Genomic DNA, 22,806 nt, shown 5'->3' on the forward strand with positions numbered 1-22,806 from the left:
ATGGACCTTATTTTTTTTCCATTTAACGCCTCCTTCTACTTCTACTCCACTACTACTACAGAAACTAGTGCTTTTCTCCCCTATTTTTACCAGCTTGTTGTCAGATAAAAAAAATTAAAACAACAAAATATCATAAACTATATTTATGATGCTTTACTTGTGTGAGCAAGGGAGCACCCCTTTTACATGTCTATGAGTTCTTTATCAGTTCCACCAAAGAGACATTTCCCCCCTAAACTTCTTATAGACCCCAAATAGTAAGATGATCCAATATCTCTAAAAAGAAAAAAAAATAACCAAAATGCATTGTGTGAAACAATTAATACAAGTTTGCACAGCAGAACTTGTCTTGTAGTAATGTGTCAGTAATACCAATCTAATTATGTCATATATAATAATATATTTAAGTTCTCAGGGGCTATTTTCTGCAGAATAAGGAATTTTTGATTTGTTAAGTACATTTTAGCTTTTATTTAACAATATTTTATATTATGTTTACTTCTATTGGAGTACTAGGAAGGATCTGCATACCTCTTCCACCAGTGTTTGCAATTCATTGCTGTCAAACCAGTTATTGTGGGTCTGTGTGTCGAGCTTCCTGTCTGACCTTGTTAGAGTGGTTCACAACCTCAGGTTCAAGACTTCCACTAGAGGTCACAAAGTGATTAACGAGTCAGAAAATAAGAAAAAAAAGAAAGAAAAAAACCTCAACTCTATATAACACAATGTTTGTTGTCTTTTTAAAATTTTTCAAATATTAGCTTTTTTCTCACTGTATAATTAAATACTGTTCTGTAAATATGCCTCTTTGAACTGCTCACAAATGACAGATAACCTTCCTTTGACAAGGAGCTAGTAGATACGGTTGTATATTAAGTGGTGATGATCAAAAAAGATTGCAAGCCACTTTTATGGAACACCTCATATTGACCTAATAATACCAGCTGCAATTTTTGCTTTTTTCTTATATTTTATAGTAATAGGCACTCAACAATCCCCACAAATCTTTAAAAAGAGAAACCAAAGTAACCCTTCAGCCACTCTGCTGACTCACCAGCGGCTCAGCCATGATGATGCAGATCTTGCGCTCAGACATGGTGGTGAAGTTGGCGAATAGGCTCTTGAGGACGTACTCGCCCGGCTTGCTCTCTGGGTCGATGCTGATGGGCATCATGGCTGGAGGACCCTTCTCTCCCTGAGGACAGCAGACTGGAGGGATGGGGGGTTTACTGTATCCGTTCCCCACGGGCGAAGCTGCAGAAGCAACAAAAGAAACATGAGATGGGAAACAATTTTGTCAAGTAAAACATTGCCATTTCAAGCACAAATGAGTGGGACAGGATCAGCCACAGATCTACTGAGAAGTTTCCAAACATGGACATAAAGTTCCCAACATGTTGAACATTCCTGAGGGAGATTGTCCAAAGGGCACCGGCTTGCCCTGAGTCTGCTCTTTCTTTCCTACTGCTACAGTGCACAGCGCGCATGTGGAAATTAAAACACCATGGCCAGCAGCTGGTGTTTTCATTTCGTACCAAGGATGTCATTGCCCTTTGAGGGAAGCAAAAATCTTGTGCATGTGACCATCCTTCAGCCAGTGTTGTGATGTGGCCCACGTTTAATTACGGATGGCTTCGCTGAGGCCATAAAACCGCATGAACTAACTCACAAGTTAAAATTTACCTCAGTGTTACACTCTGCTGCCTCCGGACAAAAAAAACACTGCTAAATATAGTAAAGAACTGCATACAAACATCTCATTAGAGCAGTGAAAATTTTAATTTAGCTGGAATCTCTACAACCTCTAACTGCATGTCCACCTCACAAACTGCCATAAATCAGATGTGTAAAATATTCAGAGAGGTTTCTGGAAAGACAGAAAAGAGTTACTGCTTGACAATGAGAGGCACATTTACTTCAGCTTCTGGACTCTCTCTCTTTCTCTGTGTGTGTGTGTGTGTGTGTGTGTGTGTGTGTACTGTATGTGTGAGTGACAGGATAAATGACAGGACAGAAATTCACAAAGGCAGCAGCAAAGTTGAAGTACAGCCTGCCCTGTGTCAGACACACATTACATCTCTCAAACACCAGACTTTGTGGTCAGCACTTTAGTTTTGATTCCTTTGTGTTAAATTATAGATCAACATCAGAGACTGCAGAAGAAAGCTAGTTTAATCAGGATACCTAAAGGCAGTATGAACACTGACATTGAAGCCATTTATGTTCATCAAGTTGAGACACACCAAAATGCAACAGCACAAGTTAAACAGAGGAATCAGATAACTGCTAATTTAATTTAATGGCGTCTATAGTCTGCCAAAAGAGGGACCAAAAGCAGAAACATCAATTTTCTCACAGATCAAAAGTCCATGGGATGAAAACAGCTCTAATGAGTTGCCTAAACTGTTTTACTCAAAACTATTACCACTTTACTGTCGGTTAAAGGAAACTGTAAGCAAACATTGCTGAATCACACAGGTGAATGTGGAATAGAGATTATACAAATCTGTTGTGCAGAGCAGAAAAAATGGAGTTGAGCATACTTCTAATCTGCATTTTTTTATACTGTGATAGTATACAGCTCTGGCAAAGCTGCATAAGAGAGAAACACTGTGTTACCAGGATTTTATGGTACTACAGAAACATATCTTTCAAGGAATGCCCGGCATGTGTGAAGATCTCGTATGGCTTTCAGAACATGCTTCTCTCATTCATAACTCGGCACCTACCCAGGCCCTTGATGAAGCTGATGACGCTGGCCTTACTCCAGCACACAGCCGTCCCATCCATAGTGGGGAAGGAGGATATAGTATCCAGGGTTGTCCTGAATTAAGACAAATGCTTGCTAGTAAAATCCACTAATGTCCATGTCTTGTGTGTCAGCTGGCTCTGTCCTCCTGGGCATAATTTCCATGGCATAAAGAGCCAACAGCGGGTGTGTTTTAAAAAGTGGGAGTAGTGTTTGGTACAGGAGACCACGCAGTCTCTAGTCTCTCCCTCTCTCTCTTTCCCTCTCCCTCCCTGAGCTCCCTTCTGCTATGGCTTCCTCTAGCCTTGTGACCAACCAGTGGCTTCCAAGAGTGAAGGTCAGGCAGGAATTTTTAGCTAAGGCAAAGCACAGTGATGAGGTCCAACATGCTATGGTGGCATAGTTGTGTGACTATATTTATCCCGGGGTACACACTATACTGACAGAGCAGCCCTCCCCTTTCCTCCACCTCTGTGATCCTAAAGCACGAGGTACATACCACCAGTGTAAACACAATTCTTAATCAGACACTGCTTTAGCCCACTCCCTTTAAATTGAACGGAGGCAGCTTGACTCTTAAGCAAGTTAAAATCTTTGAGCATAATGCTTATTAAGGAAAACCAACAGTCTGAATTTTAGATAACTCTTCAGCAACAGAGAGTCTGGATGCAAACCAATTTGATTCAGTGAACATAGTATAGCATGTTTGATGGACATCTCATTTGCACTAAACGCTGCCATGTTATGAGATGTGAGGTGAAGAAAGCAACTAGTGTGCATATCAAGCACTTTCTCTTGCTCTGAGCGAACGAAGACAAACGAAAAAGGGGCTTGGGCACAGTGTGCATTACATCATCGCCATGCTGAAAACAAACTGAGCATGGTGGTGCTCCCTAGAGGACAATACAAACAAGCTAACAAGTGTCTCTCTCTCACACACACACACACACACACGCACACATACACATATGCACGCACATATACGCATGCGCAAAGAAAGTAGTTCCCTACATGCATCGATAGAGACTGTCCCACTGAGTAAACAACCACTTTAGCAGTCGTTTGTGAACAGAGTGGGTGGATATTTAGATACTGCTGACCTCCTTGACTGGGCCAGAAATTCCAGTGTCAACATAGACCTCTGGGAGCACTTTGTCCAGCTGCTGTGAGAATCATTGACAATGCATTTCTGTGAGCAAGTAGTGGGCAATGTACACTCTGTCAGGGCCTAACATGACCATGTAATACTTACCCACACCGCTGTACAGTATTAACATATTACTCTCCCAGACTGAGTATAAAAGGAACACTGTTCTTACCGTAGACGCTCCACTGAAGGTTAATGTTAATAAGAAAGTTTAAGTCATGTTATGTAATAAGTCGAAACCTTTTGTCGGCTGTTTTGGGTCATACATTTTTATGTCAAATATCTAGATGTGCCCAACTAGCTATATTTCCATCTTACAAGGAGAAAGGGAAAACATCTTTAAACATTACATTAAATGTATGACTTAAACTGCTAAAAAAGTAGCACTGATTTTTGTGCAAACTATATCATGTCTACAATTAATTAAAAAATTAACAGCTGCAAATCTCTCCTCATTTATCTGGAAGACTATTAGGAGTTGAATTTCAACTATTTTTGCTGAACTGCTTATCAAAAGAGGAGGCAACAACTGGAGCCAATGGAGTATTATCCTGATACTAATACATTATCACAAGTTCACAGTTTGAGTGTCTCAAAAAAAAATGGGGAGAGTAGAGAGAGTGAGAGAGTGATTACAGACCTCTGAGAAAAGCAGATTAAAATGTTGGTCTCAAACTATTGACCATCAGCCCTGTTTTAGTGAGCTGACATCATGCTGAGAACTGCTGCCTGCTGTGATAGAGCATTTCAGTCCATTTATATAAGTCCTTGTTAAAACGCCTGCATCTGTCTCTTCCAGCTGAACACAAGTGGATTTGTCTATGTATACCTTCTGAGCATAAGTAATGCACTGCAATCTTGGTTGAATTATAAAGAATGTGGTCAAATATAACAGATACACAACAGAAGAATACATAAAAATGAACAATTCAATACAAAAAGCTTCAAATAAATTCTGCATACTTGCATTTCATAACATAAAACTCAACAATATGTTTGAGTACTCATTAGAAGAGCACCGATGTGCTCTGCACGCTGCAACTCATCCCCTGCTCTGATTGGCTGACAGTGGACCGGCCTTCAGGCAATTTGAACACCAGACCTGACTCCGCTGACTCACAATGCCAGTTCTGTGCTGCTGGTTGTCACTGTTTTATTAGAGCTTGGCAAACTGACTTGTAAGAGACCAGTACCTGATGGGCCTTGGCTTTGTTTACCTTGTGGTCACAGGACAAATAGTAATAAATATACAGCAGGGAAATATGTTGGATCAGGGCAGTAATTCAAACAGATCATTTCTCATAATCAACAATGAAAGCGATAAATCAATTTTTTTCTTTAATATTCAGCAGCATCATATCAGATTTTTAAGGCCCAACACCCCAGTGTTTTTACATTAGTTTTCATTCGGTTCTGTTTCTGTGTCATCTTGTGATTCATTACATAACATGTAAATGGGAGATATGAGAGAGATGAGATTAGGAGATCACATATTTAATGAAAATGTTAAATGCAGAGCCGTGGATGGCTGCAGATATAGTACAATGACTGCCTGTGCCTTTATCAGCAAAGTGACCCACTGTGAGGATTATGCAACATCATCAGTAGATGGCTCAATGTTGAATGTGTAGACAAGGACAGCATGTTCTACGGTATCTCTTTACATCCACATTCAATAAATACACACAAGCTATCACACTATCTGGGGGGAGGGGAGGAGGGAGAGGGGTACGCTGACTTGCTACCCATTTCTCCCTTTCGATTTTTAAACATTTGTACATGGCAGATAATGCTTGTAAAGGGGTTTAGAAGGTAATCTATACCACAAGTGCTTTGTAACGGTGCAGACATTTTTTTATTTAGTTTTTTACTTTATTCTTTTAAGTCCACCTCTCATATCTTAAAACAGAATTATGCCATGATCAGAAACAGGAAGGCATCCAGTCTCACCCTCATGGGCCTGATGGAAAGCAGTGAAGCCGTTACCTCTGGACAAAACATGCAACCAAGCTGAACCTCCACTAATCCTATTACTGTGTCCTGGCACTTAATAACATCTATTTAGACTCAGTCAGACTCACAGTCTAAACTAAAATAAGGCTTCAATTTAAACAGAAGCATCAACAATGACATGCTGAATCACCACCACCATCAGCAGAACATAAACATGTTACTGAATCTAGGTGATGTTACTGTATGATGGTGACTGTGTACAATGACCGACTTCTTAGTTAGTAGCTCTTACTAGATACTTGGAGGAAGTCCAAGTTACTGCATGTTCCTGGCTGTTGCTATGAGACACCATAAAACATTTTGGAAGTGTGATGCTCTGTTGCTAAAAGTATAATAATCCCACGTTTGCAAAAAACTGGCAAGCTAAACTATAAAATCACGCTCGGCTCAATCGGCAACAAGCAACAGCACGTCCCTGTCATGGACCACAACAGGAAAAAGAGGCTAAAAAGTCAGATTTCCCGTAGAGCTGCAGCCTCAGTCAGTTAGTCAGCTCTGTCAGTTGAGCACAACAACAACAAGAGAGACAAACTACTACTCACTGCCGCTCCATGATTTCAGCAGGGATTTGATGCTGATTTCAAAGAAGCCTGAGTCCTGCTGGCTGGCCATGGCTGCAGCTTCCTGTTGAGTGTCCCCCCTCTAGTTGTGGTTTCCCTCCAGTAGCAGCAGCAGCAGCAGCTGAGCTGGGACCAGCAGGTAGCGCCTGCTGTCACCTCTCTGTGACGCACACAATGCCGTTGTGCTGACGAGACCCTGAGAAAACACACGAGCACAGCTCTACCCCGTCTCTTGTGTCCTGTCCTTGGCTAACAGCCCTCTCTCTCTCCCTCCCTGCCTCTGCTACCTCCACACTCTCTCAACATCTCTCTCTATCTCTCTCTCTCTCTCTGTAAAGCTGTGGCAGGCAGTGGGCGGCAATGCAAGCTCCCTTTAAATAACTGCGCAGAGGCTGAGAGTGCAGGAAGCAATCCTCTTAGCACAGCGCAGTTAATAATAACTACTGTTTGTCTGCATGCAGGGCCTGATAACGATGACAGTGTTGGGCTTGTGCGTCTTTCAGCATGACTGAGAGCATCTGACAGGCTGGCACGACTGACAGATGAGATGGAGAACGCGGGATGTATGACACATTACAACATCTGTGAGACCAGAGGAAAGAAGACACTAAAGTGATCAGTAAGCAGCTGGGATTAACTGAACACACAGGGGCATCTACACAGGTGCAAGGGGCTGACTGTCATTTACTTCTTTACAATAGCAACTTTAAACAATTGTTGAATAAAAAGGTTAGTCAAATATTGCCAAGTTCTTTAGTTTTTTTAAATGATTTTTTTCTTGTTAAGGCTGCAACTAATTATTAGTATGGACATCATTTTTTCAGTAAAATGATTCAATGTTTAATGAAAAAAGGGTCAAATGATACACAGTGGTCTCCAGAGCTCTATTTGACATTTCCAGCATATTGTTCAGTATGACCAACAGTAGTGCTAGGCAATATGTACATATTATGATATACTATACATACACAATATATTACATATACACTATTATCTCAATATTGTGATGTGAACAGAAAACAGAAAGGCAGAGAAAAGTGATACAAAACACTTCATCAGCATGATCAGCCCATAAAATCTTGAAATAAATCTTGAGATGTCTATAATATGAAGTCAAATAGTAGAATTGACTAGTTGTCTTCTCATAGTGCCATCACATTATTCTTCCCATACAATAAGTAAAATACATTAGATTTAAACTGTCCAGTTGCCTTTTCTGAGCGTCTAATCCTAATCCTAACAACACTTACATATACATTTTAAAAAGATGCATGTCTTCAGCCATATGGACTATAAAACACATCCTCCAATCCCCCTTCCTCTGCTGCCTCTCATCGCTCTTAGTGTAATCCTATCAGAACTCTGTGTGTCCATCAAGCGACAGCCACTTGACCTTCATTACGTAACACTCTATGATGGAGAAGCCATCACTGGTCACAGACAGTGTTTGGTAAACACACATTTCTGAGGACTTTACACCCAAACAGCACTGTCTCGCTGTTCATGTAGCAGTGACGTAAGTCATTTAGTCATACAGGAAATATTTTTGGTTTTGTGCACTCTAACACAGTCTACAGCTTATTCATGTATGGTCCCGCCCTCTTTCCCACAGCAGTGACTGTGTTTTTATTTTTGTCAATAAACCACTTTGCAAAAAGAGCTGTTGTCCCTTTGTGTCATCATTTATGGGTGTTGTGTTTTTCAGTAACAACAATTGATTCATTTAGTCGGACTGCAACAGATGAACACTCCAGGGAATACAGCTTTTACATTAAGAGAAGACCATGACCAGTGATAATGTGTACTTTGCAGAGCTGTTCTGCTGGTTATACAAATACTGCATATGTAATCTGCATTAAAGGGGAAGGACCACAAGTGAATTCACAAACTGATGGACTTGATATCAAACATATCACTCTCATCACCATTACAACTATCGCAAAGACAAGACATTTTACAGGGGTAAGTCCCTACTAGTGATAGGAATAAGTCTCATTCTGTATTCAAGAATGAACATCTTAGCATATGGAAAATTGCTTTATTAAACAGAGAAAGTAAACAATTACAGTGGCTTTGGTTGTTATTCAGTCTCAATCTTCGGACATGCCCAGTATGATTTCCCTATAAGCAAATATCTCTTCACCCTAAAGTAATTGCCATATTCAGTCTAGTACAATACAATGTACAAATAACAGTATCTTACAGAGGCTGTGCTGCATAATCCTGTGTGTAAAAACACAAACTGTACACTCAAACATTACTCCATTTGAAACTAAACTGTTCTCATATAATGTGGCAGTTTTTGCAGTTCATGCTGCTTTCAGACTGATGTAATATTGAGTCAAACATGTGTCTAATTGGAGCAAAATTGGCTTAATTGTGGGGAATCACTTGGCCTATTATGGTCACAGAAACAGAACTTCATTACTGGTAACAGTGATCAGCCCAAATGGTTCACTTCCCTCACTTATCCATCAACTATAATCTGGTCAGTCTGACATGTCCAGTAAGAGGCCCTCCGAAGGGCAAACAGTTATGTAATTCCCCCGTTGAATCATTTTAGGGTTTTTTTCAACAAGGCTGCTAAACAGGAAAAGTCTAAGTAAAGGCGGACCAATGGACACACCTCAGACTTCCCAATGTCTCAAGTAAGATAGTGAAAATAAAAGAGGCACAAAAACACCAAATGTAGTTAATATTCTTTTTGATAATAAAATATGAAAAGTAGTATAAGTCCAAAATAACAACATAGATCCCCAAACTATTCACTGGCTCATCCTTCTCATTACAAAAATATCACAAAACCATAACAGTGAAGATATGAAGTTTATGAACCTCACCTGTCCTGACAAGCTGTGCTTCATATCATTTTAGAAGCAGTAATAACTTGTCTAAAGGACTGTCTCTCGGAGACTGGAGCTGACTGTAGAAGACAGAGATGAAACAAACTATGCACTCATTTAAAACAGATATATATACTGTCAAAGCAGATCAGAAGAATATGCAATGAACATGCCAGAAACGACAACTGCATGTTTGTGTCACGACACATCCAATAGTCATGAAAATATCTCAACTCCTGCCATTCTGCAGAAACCTAAATATAGTGTTTACGGCATAACACCCTATCTGGATGTCTCTAAACTTGTCAAGAGTAACTGCTGCCAAACATTTAGATGTAAAACACTGAAAGTCTGCTGGCGTACTGGATAGGATCTGTGCTGCTGCTTAGGAACTTGGAGGGAGCTACTTCAGTAACACTCTCATAATTACCACATTTTAAGGTCTGTTTATTGGCAGCACACGGGCAGTCATGTTTAGTCTCAAAGCAACATGTGAATGAGATAAATAATTCTGAAACACATCCTACACAACAATTCACAACAATTATTGGAAACATTTTTCCTTAATCAGGCTTTGCTGTATGTGGACAACAGCTCTGACAAATTAAGCACTTTTTAAAAGCATTATCAAGCTCTGATGAAGGTGAGGAATGTGAGGTATGTCTGTTCAGTTGAGCTATCTTTGTGGTATCAAGCTCAGACTACTCTTATTCTCTGCCCCTGGTGCGCTTCGTTTCTATGTTTTCCTCTCTTTTGCTCGTGTATTCTGATCTTCTTATTACACTGTTTCCTTTTCCCCAAGACGCAAGGAGGAAAGTAATTTTGGAAAGTGAAGAGACTATATGACCTCAACTACATGATGTCCAAAATTATGTAATGCACTCTCCCACTGTCTGAGTACATTATTAACAAGTCATCAGATTCCTAGGTAGATACGACAAATACAATGGTGAAGTGAGGCATTTCACAAAGTGATGGCAGTGGTGGATGAAAAGTGTCCAGGATCAATCTGCTGCTACTGCCTCTGCTGTATGTTTTCAATGATAATTTTAAAAAATCTCACAGATTCACAACTGAATTCTTGAGGCAATTACTTCAAAGAGTCAAAGCAGTACCTACTTTCAAGAATGGTGGGCCTCTTCTTGTGGCGCATCTTTTTAAACTTCCCTCTGAAGTCCCTGGGTGGGAATGGATCCAGAGGTAATCTGGCAATGTGCCCCAGAACAACCTCATCCAGTCCCTCAGAGCAATCCGTCTCAATCTCAGCCATGTCTCTCATAGCACTCTCCTCTGAAGACATGTTGGATGGCAGCGAGCCCACAGCTACTTCTATCATTCTTCCAAAAGAGTCATTTGAAGCTGTGCCAGGTTTTTCTCTTTTTTTTAAATGTAGTGTTCAATTTGTCTCTTCCTGTTCCTTCCTTACAAACTTCTTTCTTGTGGTGGAGCAGCAGATTTCTGCTGTGCAGAGATGCAGCCAGAGCTGTCAGCTTCAGTCTGCTAATGTGTTTTAACCCCTGCACTTGTCAGGGCAGTTCAGTAAGTTACAGTAACATTCATGAATTGGACAGGTATTGGATTACTTAGACAGTCCCTCCTCTTTTCAGCTAAAAAGCAAGAGGCAGAGAAGAGAGAGGCAAAGCCATGAGTAAAGAGGGAGGGAGAGGGAAAGAGAGGCAGCTCTGACAGCTACAACATCCCCGCCTACTTTATGCCCACGAGGCATTCCTGAATAAATATCCCGTATTTGTTTTGGAGACTACACATTAAAGTCTAAATAAACATGTTTTCCCCTGATAGTGTTAATTTCCCAATAAGATGGACTAAGCCAATTTAAGCAAATTTAATTATTAAATTACTGAGCTTTCATTACCAGCATAAATAAGAATATTTAAAAGTTGCGCAATGAGTCCTCTTCATAGTCCGAGATCTTTGACAGAAGAATTCATCCAGATGCATTGCAGGAGCTCCTTACTGGTTCCAGCAGCTCAGTACACAACATCTGCCCATTAGCACTTTGTTCTAGATCCAGTCATCTGAGTTGAGGCCCAGTAGTCTTCCAACTGTGTTATTTCCTGAAGTGTATGGCTAATGTGAAACCATCAACTACAGTAAAGTAATAAGTAGAACATAAATCCACAGCAACGTTTACACAGCATGCTCTAATAAGTCTTTTTCAACTACTGAAGTGAACAGTAACTGGACACACCTACCACATGAACCAGTTTTTCCAAGTCTGACCTACATCAGCAATACAAACACCATGTGTACGTACGTTTAGTTAAGGCGTTTTCTGTTTTAGTGAGAAACCACAGTAACAGCATGGAACAATCAGCCTATACACTTCTTTCATGCCATCAACACGTTTTTTCAAGGATGTGTGTTGCGGTACAAAACAATGTGGCCATCATTAAAATGTCACACATCACACCTTAACATGTCTAACTTCCCAGTAGACTGAACAAACAGGGCTGAACTGTGTCACAGAGAATACCTGCACAGCAGGAAGCCCTGGTAACAAGCAGTAATTTCACTTTTCATCCACCTGTCAAAGGAAAAGGGTAGATTAAAAAAGGTGAATTACAATTACCCATGAGTCTGGTCCTGACCTACTTGAAAGCATCCTTTGGGACAAGGATCATTATGTTGTCATTCTAAATAGCAAACAAAGCCCATAAATGTCTTCAAAACATCGGAAGACATGTTTTATGTTTGGGGTTGAAGGACTTGAAGGCCAACAGTAGGGAAAAAATCAAATTATTTAATAATACACACATAGAAACATATATTTATATGGAGGGAAACATACACAAAAATGCTGATTAGCATTAAAGACTTATTAAATCAAGTCCCACCTGCCTTCTTCCACTCTAGTCTAAGTTACAAATTAGTCTGGATTTAGGTTCAAACGTTACCTTTTATTAGAAATAGTTTTCATCTTTAACCACAGGTTACGTGATGCTCCTATCCTCTCTCTATTCCTCTGTATACAATTTCAAATAAAACGTTAAGTACTTAAGAAAGACAGAGGCTAGCGTCTTGTAATGCAGTATTACTGTAAATGACATGAAGTGGTTAAGGATATTATAGTAAAGGTGTGCCCTCTAGTGTTCAATTGAAGTATAATGCCAAGTAATGCCATGGGGTCAGCTCACTTTCACAGTTGATATCATAATGTTTACTTTTGGCTCTGTTAACTTATATATGAGCACCAGAGTACTTCCCAGCAGTTTACACATAAACATTCACACTCAATGTTTGCAGTTACTTGCTTGCTGAGTCTGACCTGAATTTAGCTCAAGCAAACTTGCAACCTGACAACATGAAACCACTAGACAGATGATCATCATTCAGTAGCTGAAGTAAATACAAGTAGGTGTCATTTGGTCTATATTTTGACCAATAATAGTTGGTCCTTCCATCTATTGACCAATAAATCTGGGACTGATGGAACTCTGACAAACTATAGCAGGAACAGCCAACAATAAGTTGGACATAACCTGAAAATAACTAGTGACAATGATTTTGTCTAAAATGTCCAAATATATCTGTCAATAATGGAATGTTTGAGCTAAATGAACAAACTTTTGCATATAATTTAACAATGGTTAATATTATACTATAAAAACTTACAGGTTTAGCATCAAAGCACTCTGTAGACGATGAGCTTTGTATATGAATGAAATTGAATACAAAAATACCACAATGAAATACATGATCAACAACCTATAACTCAGGGAAGAAAAAACAAACTACAATAATAAACTTCCACATAAAGTTTTGTCAAGTCTCAAAACCAACTGAAGCAATGACAAGCTGACATGACATCAAATCAGATCTAAAATAAACTGTAAAACTGTCCTGGGATTGTTTTATGGCATATGTCAGAATGTGGAGCAGGACTGCCTGGACTGAGAAACGAGGTTGGAGTCAGAACGGCCAATGAAACCAACACCCTCCAGCGGAGACAGAAGGCTGTTTCCATGGTGAGACACATTTAGATTAGCACAGGCAGAGCAGAACACGATGAATAATTGATAGATATCAGGCCCCAATGTTAGCACAAACCAGCTGAAGGTTAATTCCTGCTATGCTCATGGACTCTTGAATAGCACACAGATGCAACAAGTAGACAAACACACGGGGCACTGTGGGAACTAAAGCTGCATATCTACGACTGTTACATAACACACTTGTCAACTTAGAGTGATGAAATATCAGTGTATGTATGACTCTGCTGCTCATTTCTTCAGACACTCAGAAAAGAAGCTAAATAAAGCAACACAGAGATGATTAAATATTTACAAATCTCTTGAATGCAAAGTGACGGGAGTTAATACCACAATTTTTACAGGTCAGACAGCCCACTGGCATTTTTGACTTATCTATTGGAAATGTAAACTTTGAAGATCAACATGAACATTTAATTCAACCACCCTACAGGCAAAAAAAAACCACTCACTCTGGACACCATTCAGAGTGAGTAATTATTCAACGGGTCACCTATTCTCTACACTATTCTAGTTCTGGGTAAGGTCAACACACAAAAGGACCATTCAAGGGCTGCAAACAAGTCCACAAACTGCACCTGTTACCTCCTCTGATGGCCTGTTATCAACCCAGGGAGGGAGGGGCCTCATACCGAACACTTGTACCCACTGTGGCCTCAGGTGAGGTGAATACTGTGCATATCCAGTTGCAGTGAGGTGATTATGTTCTTAGGCATTGCAACAGGAATGCCTTACATCTGGGGAAAAAATACGTACAGTATTGATTGGTCCTAATAGATATATTTGAGAGTTTAGGCAAAGCCAGTGTGACATGCCATGCATACTAATTTACATTATTTATTTATTATTGACTCAGTCTTTTTGCCAGGTGGATAAGCCCAGGGATTCATCTGAGTAACTCAGCGGGGGATCATAAATATAAAAAAGGATAGACATACTCGGTTGAGTCATTAAAACCTTCATTATATCAATTTGCCTACAGGCATGAACAGCCTCTTTCATGAGTGAGGGTTCAAGTTGAAACTGTCTTTAAAAATATATTTATTGTCATTTTTGATGGTTCAAGTAGGAATGAGTTTTAAGAGATTACCCTACTTGACAGGAAGAACATTTTACAGTGTGCAGATATTGATAATATTGACAATAGCTTTTATGTGAGAGACACTTTCGGTTCACATTAACATGCATAAACATTTCCCTGTTCTGGAGTTCTGAGTTTCACTGGGTCTGTGTCAATAATGTCAAGTCAATTCAAGTCTACGTTATTTATGGAGCGCTACTACACAAACTATTTCTTCTATTTGTTTTGCAGTAGTACCAAACAAAACAAATGTCTCTTCTAAATCTGTGAGCAGTGTGAAGGTAAGATCCTTATTTATAAATCTGCAAGTCAGACATTGAGAATCTCATTTATGCAAAAAAATTGACCCAGTGATGTTCTTGAAATTACAGATCTGTAGTAAAACTCAAAAAGACACTGTTCTAATATTTGACTGAGTAACAAATACATGCATGATGGAGCATTTCTTGAATTTTGCATCATGCTATTCTAATGAGACTGCTTTTTTATTTCAGTTGGCAGAAATTTAAATTTAAATTGTTATGACTTTGTTGTACCTACAACATGTTTCACTTATGCTTTTCTTAATTGAAATTCATTTTTTCTTTTATTGTGTAGATTCACTGAACACACAAAGAGCTTTAACACTGTTTTATATAGTGAGGTGAACAAAAAGAGGAAAATAATGTTGCTCCAACAACAGAAATAATAAGACCAAGCAACATAAACATCCATCAAAGGTCAGAAGGACCCTGGAGCCTATCCCTGCATGCATGAGGTGAGCAGACTGTACATCATGGGCACAGTGGGTTGTGAGATGATTAATGAAAGAGGAAAGAAGGAAAAACAAAGTTCTGATATACAAATCTGTTTTCATTTTTTGGACTTTTTCTTTCATGTTTGGTGAAATATATTAGAGAATAAAAATAGATTAAAAATCACTATTTGGTGGAGCTGTTACTCACAGACATCTGAAATATGACCCCAACTACACACTGCTTTCAGTAAGATGTCAAACAAATATATTGTGTTTTAAAAGTTTGTCATGTTATCCATTCAAGTAAATAAAACAGTCAGTTAACTGTAGTGGAGAAGAAAGAACAATATTTCTCTCTGAAATGTAGTGGAACAACGTAGCATCAAATGGAAATACTCCAGTAGAGTACAAGTACCTCAAAATTGTACTTCATTAATACTACTTAGAGGAGGAAAGAGGAAAGTAAAACCTCCACATTTCATATGAGCTGCATGTTTTGGACAGCTAGGAAAGATAACTCACAGGAACACACTGTAAACATGTTATTTCTTTTTAAGGTGGAGGTAGACAATGACTGTTAAATTGAACATGCTATTTAGTCTTAACAAAATCAACACAACGTTTTCTTTCATGTTGGTAATGAAACGTTATCTACCCCATGTGTTATTCCATTCAGGATAGACCATTAACTTATTAAGTACTGCTTCAAGACCATCGTTACTTTCGCTTTGAGCCCGCGTTTGTCACACAAATGGACTTTGAAACTTGTGCATGTAAATAAATGTGCTTCTCTTTCAAACCTACAGTACATAACAATACACGAGTGGGAAAACAAATGTTGCTGCGACATTTGGCCACAGTGTTAATTGACCTTAAACGCTCGGTTTTAATTATAACACCACAACTCCCAACTGTTGAGGAAAATATCTACATTGATTTTTCCAGGTTGAGATAGGCCACATGTTACCGAAAAGCCAGAGAAACACATAGAAACACAAGTTGGGTTAGCTGTTTCTGGCTGGACAACAAGACTACCGTTTGTGTAGGCTACTTAAAGATTAATTCCTGGAAGAGCAAAGAAAGTTCCAGCCAACATTTGGAAAGGCGATAAATACCTTCGACTGCAGCAGGTGCCGTTATTTTGGTTGCTCCATCTCCATTTGAGATGAGAGTCCAAGTTGCAGAGTCCCTCCAGACACTCCACTTGTTCAGAGACACTTTTCCCTCTCTGTCTCCCTCCATCAGCTCTGTAGAGACTGACTCCGCCCCCCGCAGCCACCCTGCTCATGTCCTGCTGAATAATGAAACGCATGCATGTTGTAGGCTTTCTTCAATCTGCATGATGACCTGGCCTCGGGCCATGCCTGCCTCTATGAAACACATCTGCTGCCCGATGGTCAAAGTCTATTCACTAATATCACAATATCAGTAATATAGCACAGAATAGATCCGATAGCAGGATAATGCAGCAACTCTTTGGGTTAGAAAGAGCATGAAGATTGATGAGGCCAGTTTCTCTATGGCCTCCACGAAAACGTAAACACATTTTCTTGGAACAAGTCGTATAATAAAGGAATTAAAAGAAGTACAATGTACAATATGTCGCTTAAAATCATAAAAAATCAAATAAATAGATTATAGATCAAGTTTATTTCAAATGCATATATAGGTAAATGTAGGCTATTACAGACATATTTTAACAAATGTGCATTCCCAATTAAACTGTTTAGTTTATATCTTAAAATGCATTTGGCAATATATTATTGAGGTCATACTGGATGCATGGTGGTGGTGTACTGTGGTACATTATATTGAATGGTGTTCCTAATATTTTGTCCACTCCATTAAGATACATGAGGAGTGAACAATATTAGGAACACTTTTCTTAATATAATATAATGCACTCCAGTCAGTACACCACCACAACCCACTACAACCGCAATAATAAACATAAAGTAGAATTATCACCTTTCTGATAATTGTAACAAAAGTAAAAATAATGAGGAAACAGAATGATTTGTTCCACCATAGTTTTAGCAATACAATACGGTTATTGATTATGATACGTATGAATATCACACAATTTTTGCAGATAATTATCTAGATAAAATGTGTACTTTATTGATCCATGTAGTAAATGGAAATAGCACTTTGATGAGGATCCAGCAGATGGCGTTAAAGAACATGAAGAGGGGAAATTTCCTGAAAGAAAAGAATGTGAGACACCTTGACATATGCCTTTAGAAAAGAATGTGCGTGTAGGAGAGAAGTGTAGGAGAGGGAGATTTTCAAATAGGCAACCACACAAACACAAGACAGACTCACACTGACAGGACTTGACATTAGTATTAATGCTTCAAACACCCACAATTCTTAAAAGAAATACCTTTCACAAATATCTCAGCGGCTTCTTGTATGTGTCAGAGGTTAAAATATAAAGTCTGCTTTGCTTTTTGAACAAGGTGTTTATAACATGTCAACACAAAGCCTCAGAGAGACTCAGCTGGTGTTGACAGCAGACACCCTGACAAGGGTAGACTGAGTTCGATGGCTGGCCATCAAACTCTCAGACATCACTGTTTTAGCACTCAGGAAGAGTATGCCACTGATTCAAGATGATAGCATGCCCAAGAGCTCTGTCCAGAGCAGACCAACAAAATTGATTCGACAACTGTATGCGCACACTAGGGCTTGTTGCAACGACAGCAAAGCTCTCCAGTGCTGGTGAGTGACAAGTATGGAGCACCAGGTGCACTACATGACAAAAAGAAATACATTTTTAAAAGATTTTAAATGAACAAATATGTGCATGACAATATCTATGGTGGTTTGATACTAACAGAATGTACTCAACTTGAATGAAAAGTAGATCAGAATGTCAATGCCATCTGATTTATAATTATGCTTTGGGAAGTTTTGTCATGTGTATTTCTCTGTCAATATGACCCAGGTGTTCTTGGCTGCAATACTGGCTTTGGTGATAACACTGTTAGGCTGCCCATCAATGAAATTATACATCAGTGCCATAGCACAAAAGAAAGACAGAACTCAAAGCAGCTGAATAACTCAGGACGGCAGCTCTGACCTGATCAAGTGGTCCTTTCTGGTCTCTTCAAGGAATAGTGAAAAACTCAGGATGAAGGAGTATGTAGATGATTGTCACAGCACAGCGCCTTGATACACATGCAGGTAGTTTTCAGTTCTCAGATGAAAGTCTGCAAACCAATTAAAAAGAGATTCTATAAACCGGTTGTGAAAGCTATGACCCACACAGACATGCGTAAAATCACATTAGACACATCTTCTTCAAAGTAAGTTGAGCTTTACTTGGTGGTGGTGGTGGTGGTGTGTGTGTGTGTGTGTGTGTGTGTGTGTGTGTGTGTGTGGGGGGGGGGGGGGGGGGTTAAGTTCAATACCATCTTGGCAGTTTTCAAGGGTATTCTTCAGCTGCTGAAAGTCTTGCAGCTACCTTATTTTGGGGGATTTCTTGCTATGATCTGAAAGTTTTCAGTTTGTAACCTGCTCCACAGCTGACAGTCTGAGGCATGATGACCCTTGATTCATGCTTTTTAAGGAGTACAGGGGCCTGCCTTTGAAACCTTTGAGTTAGAGCACAAGAGATCAGTGCTCCACAGAGAGGCAGTTGCAGAGAGAGAAGGCACTGAAGCGGCAGGTCTGAGTGTGAATCAAAGCTCTCGTGTCTTGCTGGGATGCTTTCTGCATGGATTGGGCTGTGCTGCACAATTCTACAAGCAATATTGATGAGGCCACAGATGAGCTATGCAACTACAGCAAACTCTGCTAAGTATTTAAACAAGGACATGGTGAAATTTTGTTGGCACAGTCCTGTAATTGAATTATGATGTTAGAATACATGGATGTCAGATTTGTCTATATTTTAGTAATAGTCTAGATATGACCAGTGGCTAGAAAGTTTCACCTAGTTTAGTTTCATAGTTTGAATCACCACCAAGAGTGAGTAACAAAAAAATATAATTGACATTGTTCAGATAATTAGACTTGACTGAGGGATTAGTTATTCTTAACAAAGAGAAACTTGGAACAAATAACATTGGTTTTAGGTGATGTTGTTATTGGAGAGAAGAAAAATGAAAATTGAGGTATGTATAAAGACCAAGCAATAACATTGAAGATACTTTAAAAGATTTTTTGTCAGGTGTATGTCCGGTTTTTAACTTTAACAAACAGCTGGTAGATATGACTTATGGTTTTCATACAGATGGAAAGTGTTTGGGCCCTATACAATTTGCATACAGGACCCTGGGAGGTATAAAGATGCCATCTTACACCGCTGATGTTTTTAAACTAACATCTTAATGCTAAATACTCCTGAAAGCCTTTCAATCACTGTTTTCTCCAAAGCCTCACTTGGCAAGCTGACAGCTTCAAATGGCAGCAAGGAGTTACTGTGTATACCCAGAATTCATGTATCATCAGTAAACTGCTCACAGCACACTCATGTTTACTAACTGTAGCTTTGATTGCTTTATGCCAAAAGGATGAGGAGCCAAAGATCTAAGGAGACAACCTTTGCTGAATGGAGCAGTCACAAGCTTGCTGTTTGTATTTTTATTTTCTGTGAGCTGACAAGTGTTCAGGGTCCCACTTTGCAGGGATGAGACACTCTTCTCCACTGCAGCCCCACTTTTTGATCCATGCTGCTAAAACAGGTGTGTTTTTCCATAAATATCTTGCCTACTGTAGCGTTAAATTACAGGTTCTAATGCCATCACAGCAAAGGCATGCTTAGTGTGCAATCAAAACTATTTGTACATGAGCAGCGATGATCAGTGCAAAAATAATAAAGTTATAATAGTTTCTATAAACGCAAAGAAAAATCTACAGCACATCTGGGATGCAACCAAACCTGAAAAACATTAATAATGATCCCGTACATTAATGCAGTCTCATTCACAGTGGTGCTGAGAGAAAGAGTCCCCTTCGAAGAAGGGCCTGAAATTTACACAGAAGGGTCAAGGAGGGACAGGGGATGGTATGAAATTAAAAGATAATATATTACATTATTCAGATAAGCCAGTTACAATTAAGTGCAAGTCAGGAGCTGACAGCTTTAGCCACAGCAATGATTCCCTTTCATGCACAGCTAGCCACTTGGCACACTGTGCACGGCACACTGCAGCCACCATGCTCTGCACGACTAAGGGGACTTTAATAGGTTTTTCTTTCCACTTTAGGTTTAGCAACAAAACATACTGCCAGCTGCTGGTCAAGACATCAGTAGAGTCACACCTGTCTTGTTTGAGCACATTTTGCGAGATCAGCGTTTCACACACAACAAAGCAGCCTTGAAGTGACTTGTGAGTATATTGGAGCTTTATTCCCTGGTCTTAATTACTTGACATGCAGATGTTACTTGGCTATTTATTTGTTCACTTGGCACAGATAGTTGTAGTCAAGAATTAAAAAGACACACAAGCAAGTGAAGTCAGGTTCATGACTTAAAGTGTGTGCTATATATAGAAGCACTGTTATTCATAAGCTGTGCCAGCGTCACTATGATTTTCAAAGAGGCAGTGCCATTGTGTAATCTTCAAGAATACATTACTTTCATATCTGTGTACAAATGATGGATCTGTTCAATTTGCTTATTTTCCATTGGTGGCTGCTTTGGATGTTGCCATTTTTTATTAGAAGTGGATTAGGCAGGCTTGCCAAACTGTTAATGTATTATTATTTAGGTGAGTGATTATAAACATTGTAAGAAGAAATCAGACTCATCTGTTCCGTCTTGTCTTATGTTGCGCATCATTCCACTGTAACCATCAAAGATGATTGAAGTGTTACCACTTCACTGCTGTGGGGCTGAAATCATTGCATCTGATAATACTATCATGACCTTTATTATACATCTCTGTATCATATTCTGGTTTAATTTGCACAATCTGTCATTATTGCACCTGATCTCTTTCCAGCCTTGATGTTTTTGTTGTTGTTATGATGGGTCTGTTATTCTTTTTGACTGCTTACCATGTGAAGCAGCACAAATGAATGCAATTATACTAAATGAATATGAGTCCATAGAGAGAATAGACATTGATGTGAAGCTGGAAAGCGGCTGAAACATCTGTGGATGTGTGAACAGCATCAGTCTCACAGTAAGGACAGTATGAGAAAGCAGAGGTAAGCACTGTGTATCATTTTCCTGGAACTGATGCTCCAATTCATCATCCCCTCTCTGTCTGGTTTCAATCTGTCCTCTACCTGCTAATCTCCCCCAGGAGGGATAGCAGGCCGCGCCTGGCACAAAAGCGTGCAGGAAGGTAGCTTGTTTATCTTTGATTTTATCAACAATCTGCTTCTCTGGAATTATAACACACCACAAGACAATGCACCTTCAAATTATGAGATGTAAGAAATACTACTAAAAGTTATGAGGTAAAAACAAAAAAAACTAAAAACAAAAAAGGATGGCCAGATGGGCTTATCAAAACAATTGTGGAAGGGCATGATGTAACTGAGATGAATCAACAGAAGCTTAATATGTAAACAGGTCTGCTTGGATGTACACATATTCTTTTCATTATGTTTATTTAATTATATAAAGATGACATAGATGTGTGTCCATTACAAAGAGTCTTTGTTAATATTAAAATGAATCTCTAATCCTACTTCCATTGATTGACAGGCTACTGACAGAGCACAAGCATCTGTCTCTGTATCTGTTAGATCTGCTGTCGGTAAGCTGCTCTGCATGTTTCTTATTATGTGGAGGGCAATTAACGTGTCCTCTGATTCGTGTGTGCAGATCTCAAGGATGAAGGGCAAATCATTAAGTGTATGAATACGTGTCACCCTTTTGTATTTTACACCAATTTGCCTCACATAACTGGATTGGTCGACTTCAATCAAAGCCTCTATCAGTGACTATAAGTCTCTCACAGATGCCAAGTTGAATACAAACTAATAACATTAAGAGAGACAGTGAGCTACACTATACACTTGCAGAGCAGCAAATGCAGACAAATTACACAGCAGCAAAGACAATATAGTCTTAATGTTCTTGAAGCACTTATGCTGCTACAACTAATGAACATAATGCGTAATTCTATTTCAGTAAACCAAACAGAGCCAAACATTATGTTCAATCTCTATTCATCTGCATGTGGGGGTAGTTGTCTCATATTTCTAACAGTGTAATATCCATTCCTATTAACACAATCAAATGCATTGCTAATTACATTTCCATACTGCTATAGATATGTAGTGTGAACATTCAGCAGACCACCAAGCCTCAGTCCAGAGGTGACGTCACTACAATAAAAATCCATTACATCTTTTGGCAAAGCAATCATGTCTGGGTGAGAAGGTTAACACAAGCAATAAGGACATGCTTACTTGTATCCAAACTTAACTTGCTTTTCTCTGTTCTGTGAGTATGTTGGAGTGTGTATGCTTTAAGTGTTCAACCAAGAATGATGTAAGATCTTTAGTCATGCTAGTGGCTTGGAATTGTGATTTTGTGTGCTGGTTGGTCCACCATTTTGGCCCATACTGAAATATCTCAACACTTACTGGATGGATTACCTTCATTTTATCACAGATATTATTGGTGTCTAATAGATTTGGTTACCCCCTCTTGCTTTATACTTGGCGACCTATTTAACATTTAGATTTAGATTTAACAT

At 39.2% G+C, this 22,806-nt stretch overlaps 1 protein-coding gene across 4 annotated transcripts in view; it reads right to left on the bottom strand.

The window, feature by feature from the left end:
* frya (furry homolog a (Drosophila)) overlaps positions 1-16,363 on the bottom strand; it is a 53,382-nt gene extending 37,019 nt beyond the window's left edge. The window contains exons 1-2 of one of the 4 annotated variants that reach the window (XR_008321479.1): positions 6,452-6,774; positions 1,055-1,254 (exon numbers count right to left, since the gene is read on the bottom strand). Coding sequence is in view for 3 of the 4 variants with exons in the window: in XM_053320446.1 (XP_053176421.1) it covers positions 1,055-1,254; positions 10,432-10,648 (417 nt within the window). In the remaining variant the exon portion in view is untranslated. Of the gene's footprint in view, positions 1-1,054; positions 1,255-6,451; positions 6,775-10,431; positions 11,562-16,254 lie in introns of those variants that run through there. The other 3 variants (XM_053320445.1, XM_053320446.1, XM_053320444.1) reach the window with 3 other exon arrangements.
* Between the last annotated feature and the right edge of the window lie 6,443 nt (positions 16,364-22,806).

The sequence above is a fragment of the Scomber japonicus genome, chromosome 6 (assembly GCF_027409825.1).
Source record: "Scomber japonicus isolate fScoJap1 chromosome 6, fScoJap1.pri, whole genome shotgun sequence".
In the NCBI taxonomy this organism is placed as follows: Eukaryota; Metazoa; Chordata; class Actinopteri; order Scombriformes; family Scombridae; genus Scomber; species Scomber japonicus.